This window comes from Mustelus asterias, chromosome 17 (genome assembly GCF_964213995.1).
Source record: "Mustelus asterias chromosome 17, sMusAst1.hap1.1, whole genome shotgun sequence".
Classification (NCBI taxonomy): domain Eukaryota; kingdom Metazoa; phylum Chordata; class Chondrichthyes; order Carcharhiniformes; family Triakidae; genus Mustelus; species Mustelus asterias.
In genome coordinates this window covers 31,561,201-31,581,966 of record NC_135817.1, presented here as the reverse complement: position 1 = coordinate 31,581,966, position 20,766 = coordinate 31,561,201, and the positions used below count along the sequence as shown (strand labels likewise).

The following is a 20,766-nucleotide window of genomic DNA, read 5'->3' as shown; positions in this document are numbered from 1 at the left end:
GTATAAAAATCTTGATGCACACCTCCCATATTCTCCAATCCAACTAAGCTGCCCTCGCGCAAAAGCCTTTTATCTCTAAAATCTCGTAAAATCATGTCAAGGCACCGTTTAATGCTACACCAATGGGCAGGAAATAAACGACGAATCAAAAAACCCATTTTATACTCATGTTTGGGCAGCTCCAGCTTACCTGACGAACAGCCGGTGATCTGGGCTTTTTCCCTCCAACAGGTCCCGTTGATAAATTCAGAAGGACTCATTTGGAATTTGAGAGTTCTGCCATTTACCATCACTGTGGGAGCTCCTCTCTTTTTTGCCAGAACTGGATGGAGAAAGAAAACTATTGCAAGTTTCTGGTTCTGATAGCCATACAGGGCTGCTTCTGCAAAGCACAAATGTGTGAACTTTGGATATGAACATCGACACATCCCGGTGCTAAAAGGAATCTGCATGTATCTCTTTAGCATTGGGATTGTCAATGTCTGTTATGCAGATCCAACAATACATAGGGAAGTAAAAATATTTTGTGTCTGCAAAAGAACTCCATGCTAGGTCCTGTGAATTTTCAGAAAAGTGACATACGTAAATGGAAGGCTGACAGCAGAGCGCAAGGTTGTTGCAGAGTTGGAGGAGAGAGAGGTTGCTGGCAGCCTGGGTTGGGTGTTGGTCAAAAATTAGATCACTTGCTGATGAACGAAGCATCGTCCCAAATGGCCATGACAATTCTGGAATCTTTTCCGCCTCCCGTCCAACTCCCTCCCTTGTATCCAACCTCAATAAGAGAGAAAAAAAAGCCCCCCCCACCCCCAAATTTTCGACCCTTTTTTAAAAGGTTATGATTTAAATAATTCATCATGGAGAAAACTTACAGACCAGATAAAAACATCAGTAGAGGGTTGGGTTCCATTTCAAAAGGTCCACCTGAAGTGGGGCCCCCGCCGGAGCCATTTTGTCCAAGGGATAGAAAAAAACATTTTGTCCACACTTATAAATTGATTTCTCAATGCTAATCCAACATACTAATACATTTATGCATTTTTTAATCAAACCATCTCTGTACCAGGCAAAAAAAAACAAAAAGCCAATAAACGCCATAAGATCTGCATTCCACACTACCAAAGTGACATCAATCAAGTTTATATTTTTTTAAATGTTGAGTTTTGCAATCCATAACAAGTAAAATGGAAAGTGCTTAAAAATCCGTTAGTGGCTGACAAATGGTTTTGTTTTGTCTTTTTTGTACAGAAAATTCCACTAGACAGATATGTCATTAACTATATCCTTCCCCCACACTCCCTTGCCATCTCTCCCTCCCTGTTTAGCTTACACACTATTCCACTGAGCAAGCAGCAAGACCCCCTCCCTCAGAAAAAAGGCATGATTGACAGGCCATTCCCCTTGACTGAAGCTTCAGCCGGCTGCAGCACACGAGAACCGTGCATGTGTGCTGCGGCACACTAGTTGAAAACCACTGATCTACACCACAGACAGCAGCGGTTCAAGAAGGTAGCTCATCACTAACTTCCCCGGGGGCAGTTAGAGATGGTCAGTGAATACTGGTCTAGCTAGCAACACTCACTTCCCTTGAATGAATGAAAAAAGCTCTTGTATTCAAGCAGGTAGCCGGCAAGAAAGCCATCTTTATTACTGTTCTTGGCAGGCGAAAGATCAAATCTTAGCCGTGCACTCAAACTTTTTCCCTCCAATTTTCTGTGCATCTGTTTATCTGCATAATTTGCCATCAAAAGTATGTCACAATGCATACCCGAATCACTTGGTAATTTACCTCCAATTATGTTTTATCCCAAAGACTGCAAATATATTTTAGTTGTTACAAGGGTAGAGTATTAACAGGGTGGATGGAGAAAGGTGAAAATGTGAGCATCATTTAGATTTAATCGAAGAATCAAGTTGACACTGGTGAAATGAAAGACTTTTTGCCTGTAACTTCAAACGGCATTAACTAAGTTTTTGGGTGTCTGAATGGACTCTTGTCAGGGCCTACAGTTGGTGTATTTTCCATAAGCAGCAAGGAGAATTGTATTTGAAAATCCTGCAACAGGCAAGAAAACCTTTTTTTGTTCGAGGGAAATGGTGTCACTGGCAAGGCCAGCATTTATTGCCCATCCCTAATTACCCTTAAGAAGGTGGAGGGGAGCCATTTTTTTTTGGATCGCTGCAGTCTGTTCCTTGTAGGTACATCCACAAGCTGTCAGGAAGGGAGTTCGAGGATTCTGACAACTGATGGAATGTTGATATAGTTCCATGTCAGGATGGTGGGTGATTTGGGGGGGAACTTGCAGGTGGAGGTGTTTCCATTTGTCTACTGCTCTTGGTTTGCCAGATGGTAGAGATCGTAGATTTTGGAGGTGCTGCTGATGGAGCCTTTGTGAGTTCCTGCAGTGCATCTTATGGGTGGTACACACTGCTGTGGCACTGCATGTTGGTGCAAGAGGGAGAGAAATTGAAGATGGTGGGTGGGGTGCCTAGCAAATGGGTTGCTTTGTCCTTGATAGTATCAAGCTTCTTAGTGTTGTTGGAGCTGTCCTCATCCAGGCAAGTAAGAGTATTCTATCACACTCCTGACTTACTCTTTGTAGATGGTTGACAGGCTTTTGAGTCGAGAGGTGAGTTAGTTGTTGCAGATTCCTAACCTCTGACTTCTTGTATCTAATGAATTAATATGGCTTGTCCAATTCAGTTTCTGGTTACTGGAGATTCAGCAGTGGTAATGTTATTGAGTGCCATGGGGCGATGGTTCGATTCTTTTGTTAGAAATGGTCGTTGCCTGGTACATTTGTGGCATAAATGTCACTTGCCACTTGTTAGCTCAAGCCGAAATGTTGTCAGGTTTTGCAGTCACGCTGCATGAGGGAATGGACTGCCTCTGTATTTGAGGAGTTGCAAAAGGTGCTGAACATTGCGACCATCAGTGAAGATCCCCACTTCTGACTTGTGTTGGGGGAAAATCATTGATGAAGCAGCTGAATGTGGTTGAGCAATCACTGAGTTAGTGGATTTCATTGCTTCGCACATTCCAGAATCTCATCTCTTGCCTCGCTTTACCATTTTGCTTGAGTTTGCCAACCTCTGTAACAATCCTTTAACTCAGCTTATTGTGACTCCCCCTTGTGGTATCCCACATTTTAGCCAGTTTTCAATTTGTAAGATATCCAAAACTTTGTAAGACATCCAAAACTTTGTAATCCAGGAGAAGAATCTAAACAAGAGAATATCTGAATACAATTTTTATTTTGAATACACCTTGCAGATGAGGATGGTAACTTTTCCAGATCTGCCCAAGTTTGTGTTTTGGAGACTTAATTTTCTGCTGTTCTGAGAAACTGTCTTGAAGTTAGCATGGCTAATATTCAATTCTTCAAGCCATTCCAACACTACTTTTGTGGTCCTGAATGTTAGGACTGGTCCACAACCAAAGGTGTACTATTTGCAGACTGTCTAGCTCGGACTATCTAGTTTTCCTGTTGACCTATGGTCCATTGTTTATGAGAAGAACTTGACTCAAGTACTGGTGTTAATACCCACATTAAATAGCATATACAATTGTTGCACCACGTCCATTTTAATAATTAAAACAAACAATAATGTAATACAGATCACCTCTATCAAAGTATAACTGCAGTGTACATTTTGAGCTGCATTATGAATTGTGGCATATCCAGTAGCCTCGGTGGTTTAGAGAGAAGTTTGAGCTGAAGAATACAAGAATTGTAGGAAACCACTTTAAAATGCACTGACTCATGTGCTGTCTTCCTCTAGTTATTTTTTTTAACCAATGTACAGAAAAATGGTAATGGCAAGACTTCTTCGTCAATTAAGTGAAGTTGATGTAAAACTTTCAAACAAGCATAAGTTTGGGGCATTGGGGCGGCACGGTGGCAAGCACTGCTGCCTCACAGCGCTAGGGACCTGGGTTCGATTCCCGGCTTGGGTCACTGTGTCGAGTTTGCACATTCTCCCCGTGTCCGCGTGGGTTTCCTCTGGGTGCTCCGGTTTTCTCCCACAGTCTGAAAGACGTGCTGGTTAGGTGCATTGACCCGAACAGGCGCTGGAATGTGGCGACTCGGGGAATTTCACAGTAACTTCATTGCAGTGTTAATGTAAGCATTACTTGTGACTAATAAGTAAACTTTAACTTTAAAAGTGTAATTGTAGACATGGCAGCAAAAGTCTTACTCCATGTGCATTGATACCCTCCCTTTTGAGCCAGAAAGAACTCTTGTGGTAAAACATGTTTGGATTTAAAAGATTCAGACAGTGACAAAAGTAAGGATTTGGAATAAAATGGCTCCGAGTCCCATTGGTTGCTCCAGTTCCAGCATATCTGCCAGCAGCAGTTGCAAATGACAATTTTCTGTCAAATGCTACATCTTGTCTCATGGCAGTAGAAAAGGGAAACAGTTGGAGAAATATTTGCTGTCTATTTCATGGTGGTTATACCTAGGAATTTTTGATCCCAGTGATGATGAAACCAGTAATTTCCAAAGCATCAGACAAATCATAGAATTCCTACAGTACAGAAGGTAGCCATTCAGCCCATCGAACCTGTACCAACAACAATCCCACGTATCCCCGTAACCTCACCTATTTACCCTGCTAATCTCCCTGACATTAAGGGGTATTTAGCATGGGTATTCATCATCCTGACCTGCACATCTTTGGAATGTGGGAGAAAACCGGAATACCTGGAGGAAGCACATGTCGACATGGGGGGAACGTGAAAACTCCATACTTTCAGTCACCCGAGGCCGGAATTGAATCCAGGTTGCTGGCACGGTGAGGCAGCAGTGCTAACTACTGCGCCACCGTGCCGCCCAAATTTTCTTAGGCTGGGAGAATTTGCTATTCCTCTTACGTTGCTTTGTATTTGTTTAAGGAAGTTACGCTGTGACACATTTGTGACCAGCGCATCTTGAGCTTTGTTATCAAAAACTGAAAAATGATAAAGCTGCTGCAGAAAACATAGGTCATTTTTCCACACTTCAAGGACACGTATTTTTACATCAGCCCAAAGATAGAATTTGAAGAATCAGATGCTCAGGTATGCTTGAATGAGCACCAGTACAGTCCACAAAAATCTGTCATGATGTAAGTTATCTCCACAACAGGCTAATGAGATGTTTAAAGGACAAAGAGCAAAGAAAAGTACAGCACAGGAACAGGCACTTTGGCCCTCCAAGCCTGTGCAGATCATGATGTCTGCCTAAACTAAAACTGTATGCATTTACGGAGTCCGTATCTTCCTTTTCCCATCCTATTCATGTATTTGTCTAGTTTGTCAGAATATTGACAAACCATTTTGAATCCCTTGCAGATTGTACCTTTTTCACTACAGTTCGTGTGTTTGATATGCCTCAGCACTCTTTGGCATTTAGCTGTTGAGAAGGCCAGCCCTAAAGGTTGATTTATTTAATCGTTAAAAGGCTGGGCATCCATTGATGTTGGCTCCGAGGAGTTCAGTATCACTAGGTATAAGAGAACTGCAGATAAGCTCTTCAATGCCTGGTAAGACCCAGATGGTTCTCCCAGTTGCTGTCTCTGGAGGAGGCTGAGTCATCATCCTCTGGATTGGTTGGTTCTGGCTAATAGTGACTGTCAGCGTAGATTATGCTTCTGTTTTCTTTACTACTGGCAAAACCAAGTTTATGAGGTGCCATCAGTTTCTGATGTGATGCTGATGTTACAGGGGAAAAGGTGGGAGAACGGGATTGAGAAACTTATCAACCATGATTGAATGGCAGAGCAGACTCAATGGGCTAAATGGCCTAATTCTGCTCTTATATCTTATGGGATGCTAAGCATTTTTTGTTTTTCCTGGTGAAAAAAGAATTACCGTGTCACGCTGCCCAAGGTCCAGTTGACAAATCTATTTTTATTATAGCCTATATTGTACTTCTAATTTTCATTGTATATTATTGAACCATATGTTGAATGGTCCAAAAATAGCTGAGGATGAATGGCCATCTTTGAATGGTGTGAAAAGAAAAGAGAAAGTTATTGGTTTTAGACTAAAATCTTGAGTGAATTGGCTCTCCAGTAGTCTTTGTAATGGTTTACCTATTCTGTGTCAGATTTAAGTACTGTCTTGTCCATAGGAGTCGTGGATCACAGTGTTGAAGTGCATGTTCCTGATTTCCACAGCCACCATCTAGTGTCCCAGATACATTACCTGTATTATCCGTAGAAAGTTACTTTTGTTCAAAGAAGAAATGAACATATTTGAGTTTGAGACATGAAAGATCTCCCACCCAATTGAAGACAATATGATAATGTGACTTGGGACATCAAGTTTTCTTGAACTATCTTTGGCCTTGGAAAATCAAAGCATTTAGCTAAAATTTGTTTGGTGAGAACATTCCTGGCTGGTCAGGGAAAGCCAATCATTTCAATATTTCAGCTGCTCCCCAGCTAAAGAAGAAGTAAAAAATAAAAGCAAAATACTGCGGATGCTGGAATCTGAAACAGAAACAGAAAATGCTGGAAAATCTCTGCAGGTCTGATAGCATCTGTGGAGAGAATAGAGCCACCATTTTGATGATCCTTTGTCAGATCTGAAGACAGAAAATAGGATGAGATTTATACTGTAAGGATGCAGGGGGAGGGATTTGTGTAATTGACGAAGGCATAGGCAAAAAGTCAAAGGGAATGCAAATGGTGGTGGTAAAGGCTGAGAATGGCACTAATAGCATCTGTAAGAGATCAGAATGTGCAGATGGCAGTGTAAAAGGAAAAATTAACCCTTCACACAACATCCCTCACCAATCAAAGACGACAAAATTATGTTCATTTTAAAAATTGAGGATATAATCTTTCTACCAGCAAGTTCATTGTCAATAATTATGGCAAGAAAGCTCTATTTGCTGCCATATATTTTTTCCATGAAAAACAATATCACTTTCTTGCTGTCTAGTGTGTAATATTCTGTGAAGGTGGAACCAAGCTTATGTTTCAACTTGAGCAATATTTGTTTAGTTTACCAACAAATAACAATGGTGGCCAAAGTTACTTTTGTTCTTGCATTGGATTCCAATCCATGTTTCATCTATTTTTCTTCAAAAATTGCAATAAGTATTTTTGAGAGTGGTGTCTAGCTAAATGAATTGCAGAATATCATTTCGTGTTCCTTAGATGTTCAGGAAATAGCAGAAAAAGTCTCTCAGTACATTCTGAACAAAATCATGAGGAGTCTGGACAGTGAAGATAGGGAGAAAATTTCCATTGCTGGAAGGGTTGCGAACCAGAGGATACCAATATAATGTGATTGGAAAATAGACCAGAGATGGCATGAGGAAAAACATTTTTGAGCAGCGAGTGTATAGGATCTGGAATGCGCTGTGTGTGTGTGTGTGTGTGTGTGTGTGGTGCAGGCAGATTCACTCATGGGGGGAAGTGAGTAATTAGCTGAAGGGATCAGATTTTCAGGGAAAGGGCAAAGGAGAGAGACTAACAGAATTACTCTCGCAGAGAACCAACGTGGAAATGGTGGGCCAAATGGTCTCTCCTTTGTTGTAACCATTTATTAACAGCAGCTGAATAAAATGATAAACATACCATCTTTTAAAAATGCCTCAACATTTAGCATTTAGAGTTTAGCGCTGCTGTGCTCCAGAATACCCTGTCATAGGAGTATTACTTGTAACTAATTTTAGTGCAATTCCTGTTCAAATATAGAAGAATGTTTGTTTACCCACCTTGAGTTTGGTTTTCTCTTACTCTGCCTCCATGTGCAAAGCTTATTTGGTTTCTTGTCTTTGCATCCTTGTTATGCATTTAAAGTCTTCCTGCTTTAATCAGCAGAGTCTTCCTGTTAGATGCTTTCAAGACAGCTGAGATATCTTGACTAGGGTGTGGAGGTAGTTATACTTAAAGGATGAAGAGGGAAATGCTCAATATATTTTGTTCCGTAGTTCCAGTTGTAATGTTAATGTATTAAACTAACGGCATTGGCAAAACAGATTTTGTAAAATATTTTTATGTTCAAATGTTTGGTATTATCATTTTTTAGGAGCTTAGAGGGGGCGGAGTGGGAAACTTGGAGGTTTTGGCACAGTAAGAGTAATGTATGAGCAGTTAATATTGTTTGAAATGTTTGCATTATACTGGAGGTGGTAACTCACTTAAATGGGGGACTACCTCTGATTGGCATGAGGAATTTCATATGAACAGGTTCAGAGTTGGAACATTTTCCCATTGGGTAATTTTGGTCTTAATTTTCACTGCAGACAAGTTAGTGAATGATTCTATTTAATGTATTTATTTGTGTTTAATCTTCAGGGAATCAAAGTGGAACTGCTGTGCATACTCCCTTAATGAGTGTACAACCACCAAGTCCTGGTCTATTGGGTGCGCGACCTGGTTTAATACCACTACAGCGACCTCCTGGAGTTCCACCACCTCATCTGCAAAGGTTTCCTGTTGCTCCACCACGCCCTCTGCTACCACACTTACTACACAGAGGTCCACCGCCTCCAGGGCCAGGAGGGTTTGGAGTACCTCCGCCTCATGCCATGCGAGGTCCCTTTCCGCCCCAGAATGTATTTGGTCGCCCTGGAGTGGCTGAGGATAGAGATGGAAGACAATTTAGGAATGACAGGCATGGATTTCCTCCAGGAAGAGATCGAGACCAAGAGCAACGTTTTGGCCGATCTGATTTCCGAAATCGTCCTTTTGGTGGAAACCGAAATGAAAACGATAACCGTGATCGGTATGGAAATCGTATTGAAGACAGAGATCATGATCGTCACAGTGCTGGGCGTGAAAGAAGGGAGTGGGGGAGAAGAAGCTCTGAGCGGGACAGACACAGCAGAGACTCGGAAGAAAGAAATAGGCGATCAAGTGGACATAAGGATCGTGATTCACGAGATAGGGAATCTCGCAGGGATAGAGATATGGATCAGCGAGGAAAGGAAAAGCCTGAAGACACTGATGAGAGCAATGAAAAGAACCACAAATCTAATGGCAGCACACAGGAAGAAATAATGAAAGAGTCGGACGCGATCCCAGTGCCCGAATCTGCTACAGGAGAACCTGATTCACTGAACATGAATTTGAAAGCGGCAGGGATGGTGGAATTGGAGCCTACCTCATCTAATCAACCTGATACAAAAGATTCAGGTGCAGCTGATGAGGCTCAGTGATCGAAACTAATTGTAATAAAATACATGATGTGGTGGCAATTGATATATGCATCACATTATTGTGCTATGAAGCTTTAGAGTTGTATAAAAAATGATGTATAAAATATTTGCTTCTGCTATCCCACAGTCCTGTCTAGTTTTAAAAGTTTTAAGCAAATTGTTTGCTTTCCCCAGTATTCAAAATGACCACACAATTTACTTCGAAGCCTGAACACCCAATGACCAGGAAAAAAAAATCAAATTTTTGCTGTACGTTTTTAAAACTTTGACATAAGGTAGAAGTGCTTTCTATTCTTTTTTAATTTAAGAAGATAACAAACGGTGAAAGCTCCTCCTAAAGTTGAGCTTAGGGATTTGTTTTTAATAAACTCTATTTTCTTAACAAACTTTAGAGCGTGTGATATTCTTCCTCGGACTTGTGGAAAAAAGAATGTCATGGGATGGAAGAATAAGGTTGTGAAACACCCTAAAGTTTGATATTTTCTATATGGGAAGCAAGTCTAAATTAGACTCTCATTAGTATGCGTTCTTTTAAAAAAAATGGAAATTGTTTTTGAACAACCAACCAGAGCCCAAAACAGAATGCTTTGCAAAGTGTATTATAAAAATATTAGTGTATTTCACTGGTGATGTATAGAAAACTTATAAAGTTGCCCACTCAAGATCAGGAAACAAATGGTCTGAACAATACTTTGTTTTAGAACGTTTCTTGAAAGTTTATTTGTTCTTTTCCCTCAAATACAGACTGTTTCTTAAAAGTAACAGTTTTCCTGTTTTCTTCTGTTTTGGATGCTAATGTAGTTGTAAAAAGAGTATCACATGTTTACTGTTCTAAAAATAGACATCAATATTACAGCTGGGTTAATGAATGTTGTTTAGATTTAATATATGGCTGTGTAACTGTTTTAACCATAAAAAAAATCATGGAAATTATTCACCCACTTGTTTACACAAAAGACAACATTTTGGCTCACTAAGTTTTAAGTTATTTTCATCTAATTTTGAGACATTTATCAAAAGTAAGAGATTCTGCACTGGATTCTGTTTGAATTGTTAATGCTTTGTTCATATTGAGAAGTAGGTGGTCTTTTTTCTCCTAAATGTCTTTTATTCGAAGCAACTATGCATTTAGTAGGAGAGTTTCCACACCACAAAGAATTAAGCATGTGCTCATTCAGTGAAACACTCTGACAATTGCTTTGGAATGGGTTTCATGTTTGTTTTGGATGCAAGGTTTAAGACATTGGTGTCTTTGTTATTCAACAACATAAACATAAGTTTATCTGTCTTCCGGTGGAAAACCATGGCGACTTTGTACCTTTACGAGGTTCGTATCACACTGCTTGACTCACATTATATGCAGAATAGATCTTGGAAGATACAGTAGTTCATTTTCTCCTGTTATGTCAGCAAGTTTTTTTTGTGATTTTATATTCTCATGGTGTGAACAATGTTATTGTTGAGGAATGGGAAACGTTCCTTACGAGGGACTCACCACTAACAGCACCCCCAAGTGAAGGATGGCACATTTATGGTACAAAGTAGAGCTCCCTCTACTTTGGTTCATCAATAGGGAATATTTCTGCTGTTTGCTATTTATAATGAAATTGTAAAAGCATGTATAAAGAATGCATTTACAAAAAAATAATAAACAGTAGAAATCCTCTTCAACCTACCTGGGTTCCAGTCTCCAAAGTTTATAATATTTCCATTTCACACAGCCTTGGTTATGGTAAAATTCATGTTTTTGAGTTAAGGTTGCAGTTTGAAGCTCCACTCCAGATCCTGAAACCCTAATTTAGGCTGACACCTTACATGCAGTATTGAGAGAATGCTGTCTTGGGATTATTCCTGGTGTACTGGCCACCATTGTTTTGGCAGCTCACCCCACCAAAAATGAATTGTGGTGATGCATTTCACTATTACTCATGGGGTCATGTGTGTAAATTGGCTGTCTTGTTTCCAAACAACCTTCATAATTTATTGTAAATTGGGGTGCCCTAAGACATGAAAGGCAATTTCTAAATGCAACTATACAGCATAGTGTGGCCTCTGACTGAGATTGCCAGATGTGGTTCCATATGTAGGGTGATATTCAAGGGAATTTCAGGTTTGTATCCATGCAGCTAGTTAAGTAGTTTTCATTTGCCAGCGATGAAAAGCTGGTATCTTAATCTACTGGACGACTTGCTGCCAACAGCAGATAGTTCTTTAGTTACTTGAAAAAATTTACATTTTTGATTTATGTTTTGTAATCCTAGCTTTATATTTTGCAGGTTTTAAGCAACACCATATAGCTTCTATAGTGAGTTTTGCTCTTACAAAATCACCTTCAAAAAATCTTTCCAGTGACTTTGCACAGTTTTCACAAGCGTTCTGCCTGGTTTGGGTTTAACAGTAGGACTTTACATAGTTTATTGTTTTACAGGGTAGGATGTTTCATGCAAAGGAAGTTTGCAGTCACAAGTGTTGCAAAAACAGAGCTCCGACTTGTGGTCAGAAAAGACCAGAGATACCAGTTTCCTGCAGTTGCATTGACACTGTTTGGAGATTTAACTCTGGTGTGCCTAGTCAGATCTTCAGCCATGGTTTGTTCAAAATTGCTCAGGGAGGCATGCATGCAGTTAAGCTACAGGGCTTTCTAAAGGTTCAGTCATGTCTTGCATCCCTTGAAAAAAATGTCTATTCTATCTGGTGTTTTGGTCAGTCTGGAGCATCCTCAGCAAAGTTTATCTCTACATGTGACTCCTGTAAGTTCACTGAGAAACCTTAAGTGTAACCTTGTTAATCATCAACTGCTATTTTCATCCCCCGCCAGTTTATTTTTAATCCTTTGTTAAAATGGTATTTTAAGACTTGCATGAATTCTTCTCCTTTCGTCCCTTTTCCAGTTTGATGATCCAGTTGATAGCTGTCCTGCTTGAGAATTCTGATCTTGTCTTTATTCTTTAACACTAACTTTGAAGATTCCTAACAAAACTCCTTCCATCAGTGTATTTTTTTGGGGGGCATCAATTATGAGACGTATATATTGTTCTGAGGAGGTGGTTTTGGGTCCTTTTGAATGATTTGATACAAACGTGGTTACAAGGCTACTTCTGAGGTTAGTTCAAAGTGAGCCATGTTGTATGGAAGTCATGTTGATTAGACCAGGTTAGAAGTGTTTCTTTAAAGGATATTAGTGAATCAGTTGATTTTAACAGTAGCATCCAACAGCGTTGTGGTAACTTTGACTAGTGCCAGCTTTAAACAAAAAAGAATTATAATTCTTGGACTGTTATGATGAGATTAGCTCTGTGTTTTGAATTACTAGCCCAGTAATGTAACTGAAGGCTGCCATACCCTAATTATCAATTTTGTGGTCAGTAAATCTCAGTGTTAGTATACCTGGCCTCATCTGTCTGGCATCACAACATGGCTTTTGGTCCTGATGGCAGTATCCATCCTGTATCTACTGAATATGAACATCTTTGGCATGCTCTTCAATCGCTATAACCAGTGCATCTTTCTGAAAGCACTGGCGAGTGCCATTATAGTTTTCACACCATGTCAAATGGTTATGTGAAACTCAGGAACTGTTTGAACATATTTATGATTTTAGTCATTGCCCTGGACCGTCCAAATCACGGTGTATATCTAAGCAAATGACTATTATCCTATTTTCACCAAAACTATGTTCATGGGCTTTGTTTTCTCTATTATAATTGAAGATTTATCCTCTAAATTCCAGTATTTCTCTCTTCCCTCAAACCATCCCTATCTTAACACAAATGGCCTGATTCCTTAATATTCGCTATTGAGACTAACCGTTGCATTTCCACTGTTGCAGAATACTAGGTGATTCGGGGGAGGGGGGATGGATAGAGACTTCATAGAAATTCTCCATCCTGTTCTCACCACAGTTATTTTAGGAAACTTGTATATTTTGAATGATTTGATCATGTTAGCATGCATGGTAGGATGTTTGGTATGAATGCTGCATTGCCTGAATGAACACTTGATGTTAGTTAATGTAAAATGTCATGGTTCTTGGTCTCCATTTGTGCACAGTACATGCATGGAGTCCTGCTCAAATCCATAGAATTCCTGCAGTGCAGAAGGAGGCCATCGGGCCCATCAAATCTTCATTGATTCTCTAACAGAGCATCCCATCCCCATTTCTCCACTAGTCCCCCTATCCCCAACCCACAATTACAAAGGGGCAATTTAACATGACCAATCAATCTAACCTGCATATCTTTGGACTCTGGGTGGAAACCGGAGCACCCAGAGAAAATCCACGCAGACACATGAAGAACATGCCAGGACCAGAATTGAATCCAGGTTCCTGGCGCTACGAGGTAGCAGTGCTTGCCACTGTACCACTGGGCATTAACAGTTTCCTGTTAATTGTGGCCCTTACCTGGATTTATATAGTTTTGTGTTGCTTATCCTGTGGGAAAGGAATGGGTGGGGTGCTGGGATTGGGATTCAATGATCGTCTTGCACGAGACTTCAAAAGCCTAATATTCTTTAATTTGAAATGTGTGAGTCATCACTTCTAATGACATTTCAAATATTTTTAAGCCATTTATTTTGTCTAGGCTTGTATCATTTTACAGCTAAAAGTGAATGCTTTGTTAATCTGCACAGTGCCCTCAAGTTGGAAAATTGCCAGCTCAGTTTCAAATGAATTGCATTTGTTGTTCAGATTGGCTAATCATGGATGAATGTCGGGTATATCCTGCTGTCACTAAGACTACCTATTTCCACCGATATAACATTACCTCACTTTGTCCCATCTCAGCACACCCACTGCTGAAACATACATTTATTTATACCTTTGTTACCTCTAGACTCAACTATTTCAATGCAGTCGTGCTGGTCTCCCACATACTATCCTCATAAACTTGAGATCATACAAAATTCAGCTGTCTATCTTAATGTACAGCAAGACCCATCTCTTTATGACCAGTGTTGGCTTTTATTGGCTCCCAGTCAAGCAATGTCTTGACTTTGAAATCCTTGGCCTTGTTTTCAAATCCCTCTTTGACTCTCTCCACCCCCACCCCAATATCTGTAATCTCCTCGGGTCCAACATCCCTCTAAGGTACCTGCAATTCTCGAATTCCAGTCACATGTACTTACAGTTGTAATTGCTTCAGCACTGGTGTTTGTACCTTTAGTTGCCTAGACCCTAAGCTCTGGAATCCCCTCCCTTTACCTCTCTGTTACTCTACTTTGCTTTCCTCCTTTAAGACATTCCTTACAACTACCTCATTGACCAAGTTTTGGTCATCTAATATCTCCTTATGTGGCTCGTTGTCATACTTGGTTTTGTAATGCTCCTGTGAAACACCTTGGGACTTCACTTTTTGTTCAGGGTACTATATGAATATAAATTGTTGGTGTCTTTTCTCTCTACCGTTTACTGTTGAGAATTTGTGCAGTTTGAGATGATGTATGATAAAAAAAATATTTTTGGTAATCCCGTGCTTCAGAATGTAATGCAGTGATAAGGAAAAGGGAGCCAACTTGAGATGGTCAGTGCCATTAGAATTTCAATGTTTTAGACTAATTTGTTGTTTTGGGTTTTTATTGAACTTGTGAAAGTGAGATTTTTCCAGTTGATCCTCCCGCAGTTAAATATACATTAAGTCAACTTAACCTGGATGGATTTGGTCACATGTATCAAATTATGCATTTCCAGTCTTGGCTCAATTTTTAGTATCCTCACTTCTGTGCCATTCCAAACCTTTAGCCCAGAGATCAAGGCTGGCACTTCCACTGAGTGGAGTACTGCACAGTTAGAGGATACAACATTGAACATCCTTTGCATGAGATGTTAAACAAAGGCTCCATCTGTCCTCTCGGGTAGCATACAAGTTTTTGAGTCATATTTCAAATAATACTTATCCTGGTGTCTGGTCAATTATTTGTTCCTCAATCAACATCACCAATAAATCTTTAGTATATTATCTGATCATAATTACGTTGGCCCGGATCTTCAAGCAGCGGCAATAGTGGTTGGAATGCTGCTGTGCTCAAAAATTCTCCTGACTTGACAATGCTGCACATTTCTGGGACCTTCCAGGCCCAGCAGTCAAAGAAATGTGCACCATTATTCAGGGAACTCCGTTGGAGCAGAGTAAAGTTGAGTGAAGACAGGACATGCTCATTTTTTATGGCTATATGCTATGTTTCAATGTCCAAATTGAATGCTAATGAATGGATAACTGGCTGAGGTATTAGGGGGGTATGTTGGTAGACAGGTCAGTGGGTAGTCAGGTCTGGTCGGGAGGGAAGTCAAGTTGGGGGATCAGGAAGTGGGGATGTGGGGGTTCGGTTGTAGTCTAACATTTCCTGGATAACCAGCCAGGTAAGTACCATGGAACTACCCAAAATCTCCAACTCCCATTGAGAGTGAGGCAATCACAAGATCCCAGGGGCAGGAGAATTGCCCATTGGAAATTGAAATTATCTGGGCAATTCTCAACTCAGTTGTACCTGAAAAATTTGGCCCATTGCTTTTTGGGGGAGTTGTGCACAATTGGCAGCACACTTCTGAGATTACAGCAGTGACACTTCAAAACTACTTACATTGGTTTTAGGATGACCTGTGGTCATGAAAACACGGGCGGCACGGTAGCAGTGGTTAGCACTGCTGCTTTACAGCTCCAGGGACCTGGGTTCGATTCCCGGCTTGGGTCACAGTCTGTGGAGTTTGCACATTCTCCTCGTGTCTGCGTGGGTTTCCTCCCACAGTCCAAAGATGTGCGGGTTAGGTTGATTGACCATGCTAAAATTGCCCTTAGTGTCCTGAGATATGTAGGTTAGAGGGATTAGTGGGTAAATATGTAGGGATATGGGGGTAGGGCCTAGGTGGGATTGTGGTCGGTGCAGACTCGATGGGCCAAATAGTCTCTTTCTGTACTGTAGGGTTTCTATGATTCTACGAAAAGCACTATAAAGGCAGTTTTTTTTAGTCTTTTTCCTCCATTTGCAGATTCCATGTCAACGTGAATGTAGTAAGTCAATGATTTAAGTAGCAGTAGCTCGTTATATTACTTCAGAAGAATGTGAAATATAGAGCAGGACATAAAGGCTGCGCTTTAAAGCCCAAGTGGCACATATTGGCGTTTGCTTCCTTCTAGTCCAGTGAGTATTTCTTGTTTTTGTTTCAGATTCCAGCAGTTGCAGTATTTTGCTTTTATTTTTTGCCAATGCAAACTTATAACAGGCACAAGGTTTGCAACAATCTGTGACAGTGTGGTTTTGGAATAGGACTTTGTTAGTTATTAATTATTCCACTTTACAATAATTATTAAGGAATAAGAAAGTCAGTGTTGCAGAATTTTAAATCAGAACATGGCCACATTGCAAGATATATGCCTGTAAAGCAAGGCAAAGCTAATTCCTTTTGTGATGTGAACACTTCACAAATGACTTCAACAGGTCAAACATGGACGATTGCAAGCCTCTCGAAAATTTGCCTCTTACCTCTGTCCCAGCAATGTACCAGTTTCTTTACCTAATCACGTCAATATTTCTTGGCACAGTTAGAACGCTCTTGCCTCCAAGTCAGAAAATCCTTGGTTCAAACCATGCTCCAAATACTTGAGCACATAATTAAAACTGGCACTTCAGTGTAATTCTTGCAATGCTGCACTGTTGGGAGTTGCTGGCCGGAATTCTCTGGCTGTTCACGCCCTGCTGCCAACTACAATGGAGAATTGGGTGCTCAGCCAAATTTCCCATTCACTGCAGTGAGACTGTAGAAGCCCAGCTATGGCAAAGTTGGAGAATTTGGTCTGCTGCTTTTTGAATGAGATGCTCAGCCAAAACCTATGTGCGCACACAGATGGATTGATAAAACCCGTGATACTGCATTATAATATTGAATACATTTTAAAAGTATATCTTAGATCATTGTGTCACTAAGGTTATGGAAAGTGCTACACTGCATCTACAGCACAGCATTAGACATTTGAATGATCCAAGCCTGTACTTAAGATTCCACACGAGTCTTCTATCATATCTCTTCACCTAATCCTAACAATATATCCTATTCCTTTTTTTGCCAAATTCTTACTACTCTCTGGATAAATGTTTCTCATGAATTCCATATTCAATTTTAGTACTTAAATCTATAATCTCTAGTTTTGGATTTGTCTTCATCCTTTTGAGGTGAAGATGATCATGTTCATCATCTGTGATGTTTGATAGGGTGTCAGTGGATAAATAGGTGACTGATAAGGCTGGTCCTGTGCCCAGAAGATTCCGCTGCAAATAGAGCAGGATATTGTATACAATTGTAAGCAAGTTTCTGGCTCAGGCTTTCCTCTCCTTGTGTTTCCTCTCAGCCTCTGATATGCACTTGCTTTTGAAGGAGACCAAACTTTATTTGGTTGCACCAGATGCAGTGATCCTGGGTCAGCTTCTCCCAGAATTTAACGTCGACATCTGAACTCCAAAGAGGAGCCTTTAGAGTATACTTGTAAAAGTACATTTGACTCTCATGAGACTGCACTGCAGACTCAAACTATCCATAGATGATTTGCTTGTGTAAGTGTGTCTCAGGCATTCTGCGTGCTTATTTCAATATGGCATACTAGCTTGGAGAGCACCAAAGCCCCAAGAGCTGTAGCTATCCCAGCTGAGCTCTACAATACTGGAAGTCAATGCAGTCTATGTGGGAGCAAGAAAACATTCTGGAAGAATACAAAATACCTCCTCTATCCACCTGTAAAATGGAAAGGAGCAAACCAATCTTTTGGCATCACTAGCAAAATCTTTGATTATCTGAACCACCTACTTGGCGAGTTTGTTTGCCATTGACTCTGCACTAGCTCCCAGTGCACAAGTCTGCCCACCCAAACTGCAAGTCTGTAGAATAATAGTCCTGCCCATCTGCTGCAGTGATGCTCAGAGATGAACGGCTAACCTGATAGAGGGCCTTTCGAAGGCAGCTCAAGTGAAAACTTATTGGCATGATGCTGATACGCAATCCAAATCTTGCATGTTTACAGCAGAGCAGACAGGACTATTGTTTTAGAGTTGCAGTTTGGTAAGCAGACTTGCGCACTGGTAGCTAGTTGGTTCCACAACGTATTGGTCCAGAAAACCATCCTGTATACACTCCAGAAATTCTTCCTAAAGTCACCCATAATCACAGATGTTCCTTTATCATATGCATCTGATTTCCTGTCTAATGCTATTCACAACATTACCACTAGTTTGGTGGTCTGTATACCTCCCACATGAATGTTTACTGCCTCTTGATGTTTCTAAACTTGACCCTCACAGATGCTGCATCATCTGTGCTGATATCCTTCCTCAATATTGTATCAATATCATCTTTAATGAACCGTGCAACTCCATCACCTTTTCCTTTCTATCTGTCCTTCCTAAACACTGAATTGTTAGGGCTCGCTGATGTTTCTGCCCCCGCTGGGAGAGGCTCCCACCAGCAGGGATTAAAGTTGGTCCACATAAACACGGACCTGGCAGCAGGGGCCAGTGAGGGATTGGGCTGGTGCCCCTTCAGCAATGCCAGCCTGGTACCCTGGGCCGATCCTGGGGGTGAAAACTGGTGTGCACTCTGCAGAGTGATGGGGGGGGGGCGGGGGGTTGAGATTGGGGCTGGCCATCTGGGGAAGGGGGGGGGGGGGAAGCCACGGAGGCCAGTGCTGAGGAGGGGTGCCAGTGCGTATGCACAAATCTACCTGATGACAGATCAGTGCATGTGCAGAGGCCCACTCAGCATGCTGATGCCAGCCTCTCAGGTGGGGTTAAGTCACATCCCTCCGCCCCCCCCGCAGCAGCGTGAATCCCCCCGCAGACTCTGAAGCACAGTGCCGAAAATTCAACTAAGTTTGTCCAAAAAAGGGGTGGGAAAATCACCCCCCTTTTCCCACCCGTTAGGCACTTAGTTTCTTTTTGGAAAATCGCCCCCACGGAGTTGAGGGGCTTATTCATTTTGCTAAAAAAAGTGCAAAATTTACACCACTTATTTTGCATATTGTGGGAACTTCTCCAATTCTTGCTTGTGGAAACAGCTTTTATTTTCTGTCCAGGTCCAATCGAGTTGCCCAGTATGATCCCCTGCCGCCTCCTGTATAAAGCTCAATCTTAATAGGTTTTTAAACCTATGCCACCTATTGCATTTAAAAATTTACTAGAACAAAAATACAGACGTGGATGGCCATGAAGAACACTACATGGTAGCTAATTTTTATTTTCTCTATTTAAGCATTTCACACACAAACGAGATTAAACCAGCAGAGGAGTGTGGTCCTAACAATGCCACTATTGCCATCAGATCTGCCAAATATTTCCCTGGCTGTTGGCCAAAATTATGTCACTGGCAACCTGCTGAAGAAAAAGCCAGGAGATGACTGGAGGTCATTATCCTAAATGGTAAAATACATTACGTTAGTCACTATAACTCTACATTGCTTTGCCATTAATTTACATATTTTCCAAACAATGCAAACTGAACACGGCATTAACAATGAAACCTATGAACTTCACCTTAATGTAATTATGGACAGTATAGCGGTTAGCACCGCTACCTCACACACAGCCTTGGGTGACTGGAGTTTGCACGTTCTCCCCGTGCCTGTGGATTTCTTCCCACAGTCCAAAGATGTGCAGATTAGGTGGTTTGATTTAAATGTCCCTTTCGTGTCCAAAAGCTGCGTAGGTCAGGTAGATTAGCCTTGATAGATGCATTGGGTTACAATGATAGGGTGGGTGGGCCTGGGTAAAATGCTCTTCGAGAGTCAGCACAGACTTGATGAGCCAAATAGCCTTTTGCACTATAGGGATTCTACAGTTCTGATGTGGATATAGTAATTCTGATTCAAATAAAAAGCCCTGGATGACTCCAGAAACGTTTTATACTCATGCAAGATCACAAGCTGATTTATTACTAAACCTTGCAGTTTAGTGTTTCAAAATTAACACTGATTACTCCAACCAAGAAACTTCAAGTGGCTATGACAAATTTTGAATTGAGTAACTGTAAGCTCACTAAGGACGACATTGATTTTCCATTAGCACATCTCAATGCAAGATGGTGGAGACTGTGACAAGTAACATTTGCACTAAAGGACCAGGCAATGATCATCATAGAATCATAGAAACCCTACAGTGCAGAAGGAGGCCATTCGGCCCATCGAGTCTGCACCGACCACAATCCCACCCAGGCCCTACCCCCACATATTTACCTGCTAATCCCTCTAACCTACACATCTCAGGACTCTAAGGGGCAATTTTTTAACCTGGCCAATCAACCTAACCTGCACATCTTTGGACTGTGGGAGGAAACCGGAGCACCCGGAGGAAACCCACGCAGACACGAGGAGAATGTGCAAACTCCACACAGACAGTGACCCGAGCCGGGAATCGAACCCAGGACCCTGGAGCTGTGAAGCAGCAATGCTAACCACTGTGCTACCATGCCGCCCATCTTCAACAAGGAAGAGTCCTACCATCACTCTCTGATATTCAATGACATTACCATTGCTGAATCCCCCATTATCAACTTCCTGGGAGTTGCAATTGTCCAGACACTGGCCTGGATTAGCCTTATAAATACTATGGCAACAAGTGCAGATCAGGGGCT

The 20,766-nt window shown here is 41.2% G+C and overlaps 1 protein-coding gene across 4 annotated transcripts in view; it reads left to right on the top strand.

The window, feature by feature from the left end:
* The window catches only part of LOC144506414 (SR-related and CTD-associated factor 4-like), a 108,374-nt gene extending 98,275 nt beyond the window's left edge, over positions 1 to 10,099 (top strand). For all 4 annotated transcript variants that reach the window (XM_078232494.1, XM_078232497.1, XM_078232498.1 and 1 more), the window contains one exon: positions 8,296 to 10,099. In XM_078232494.1, coding sequence (XP_078088620.1) covers positions 8,296 to 9,158 — 863 coding nt within the window. In that variant the 3' untranslated portion in view covers positions 9,159 to 10,099. The remainder of the gene's footprint in view (positions 1 to 8,295) is intronic.
* The last annotated feature ends 10,667 nt before the right edge of the window (positions 10,100 to 20,766 follow it).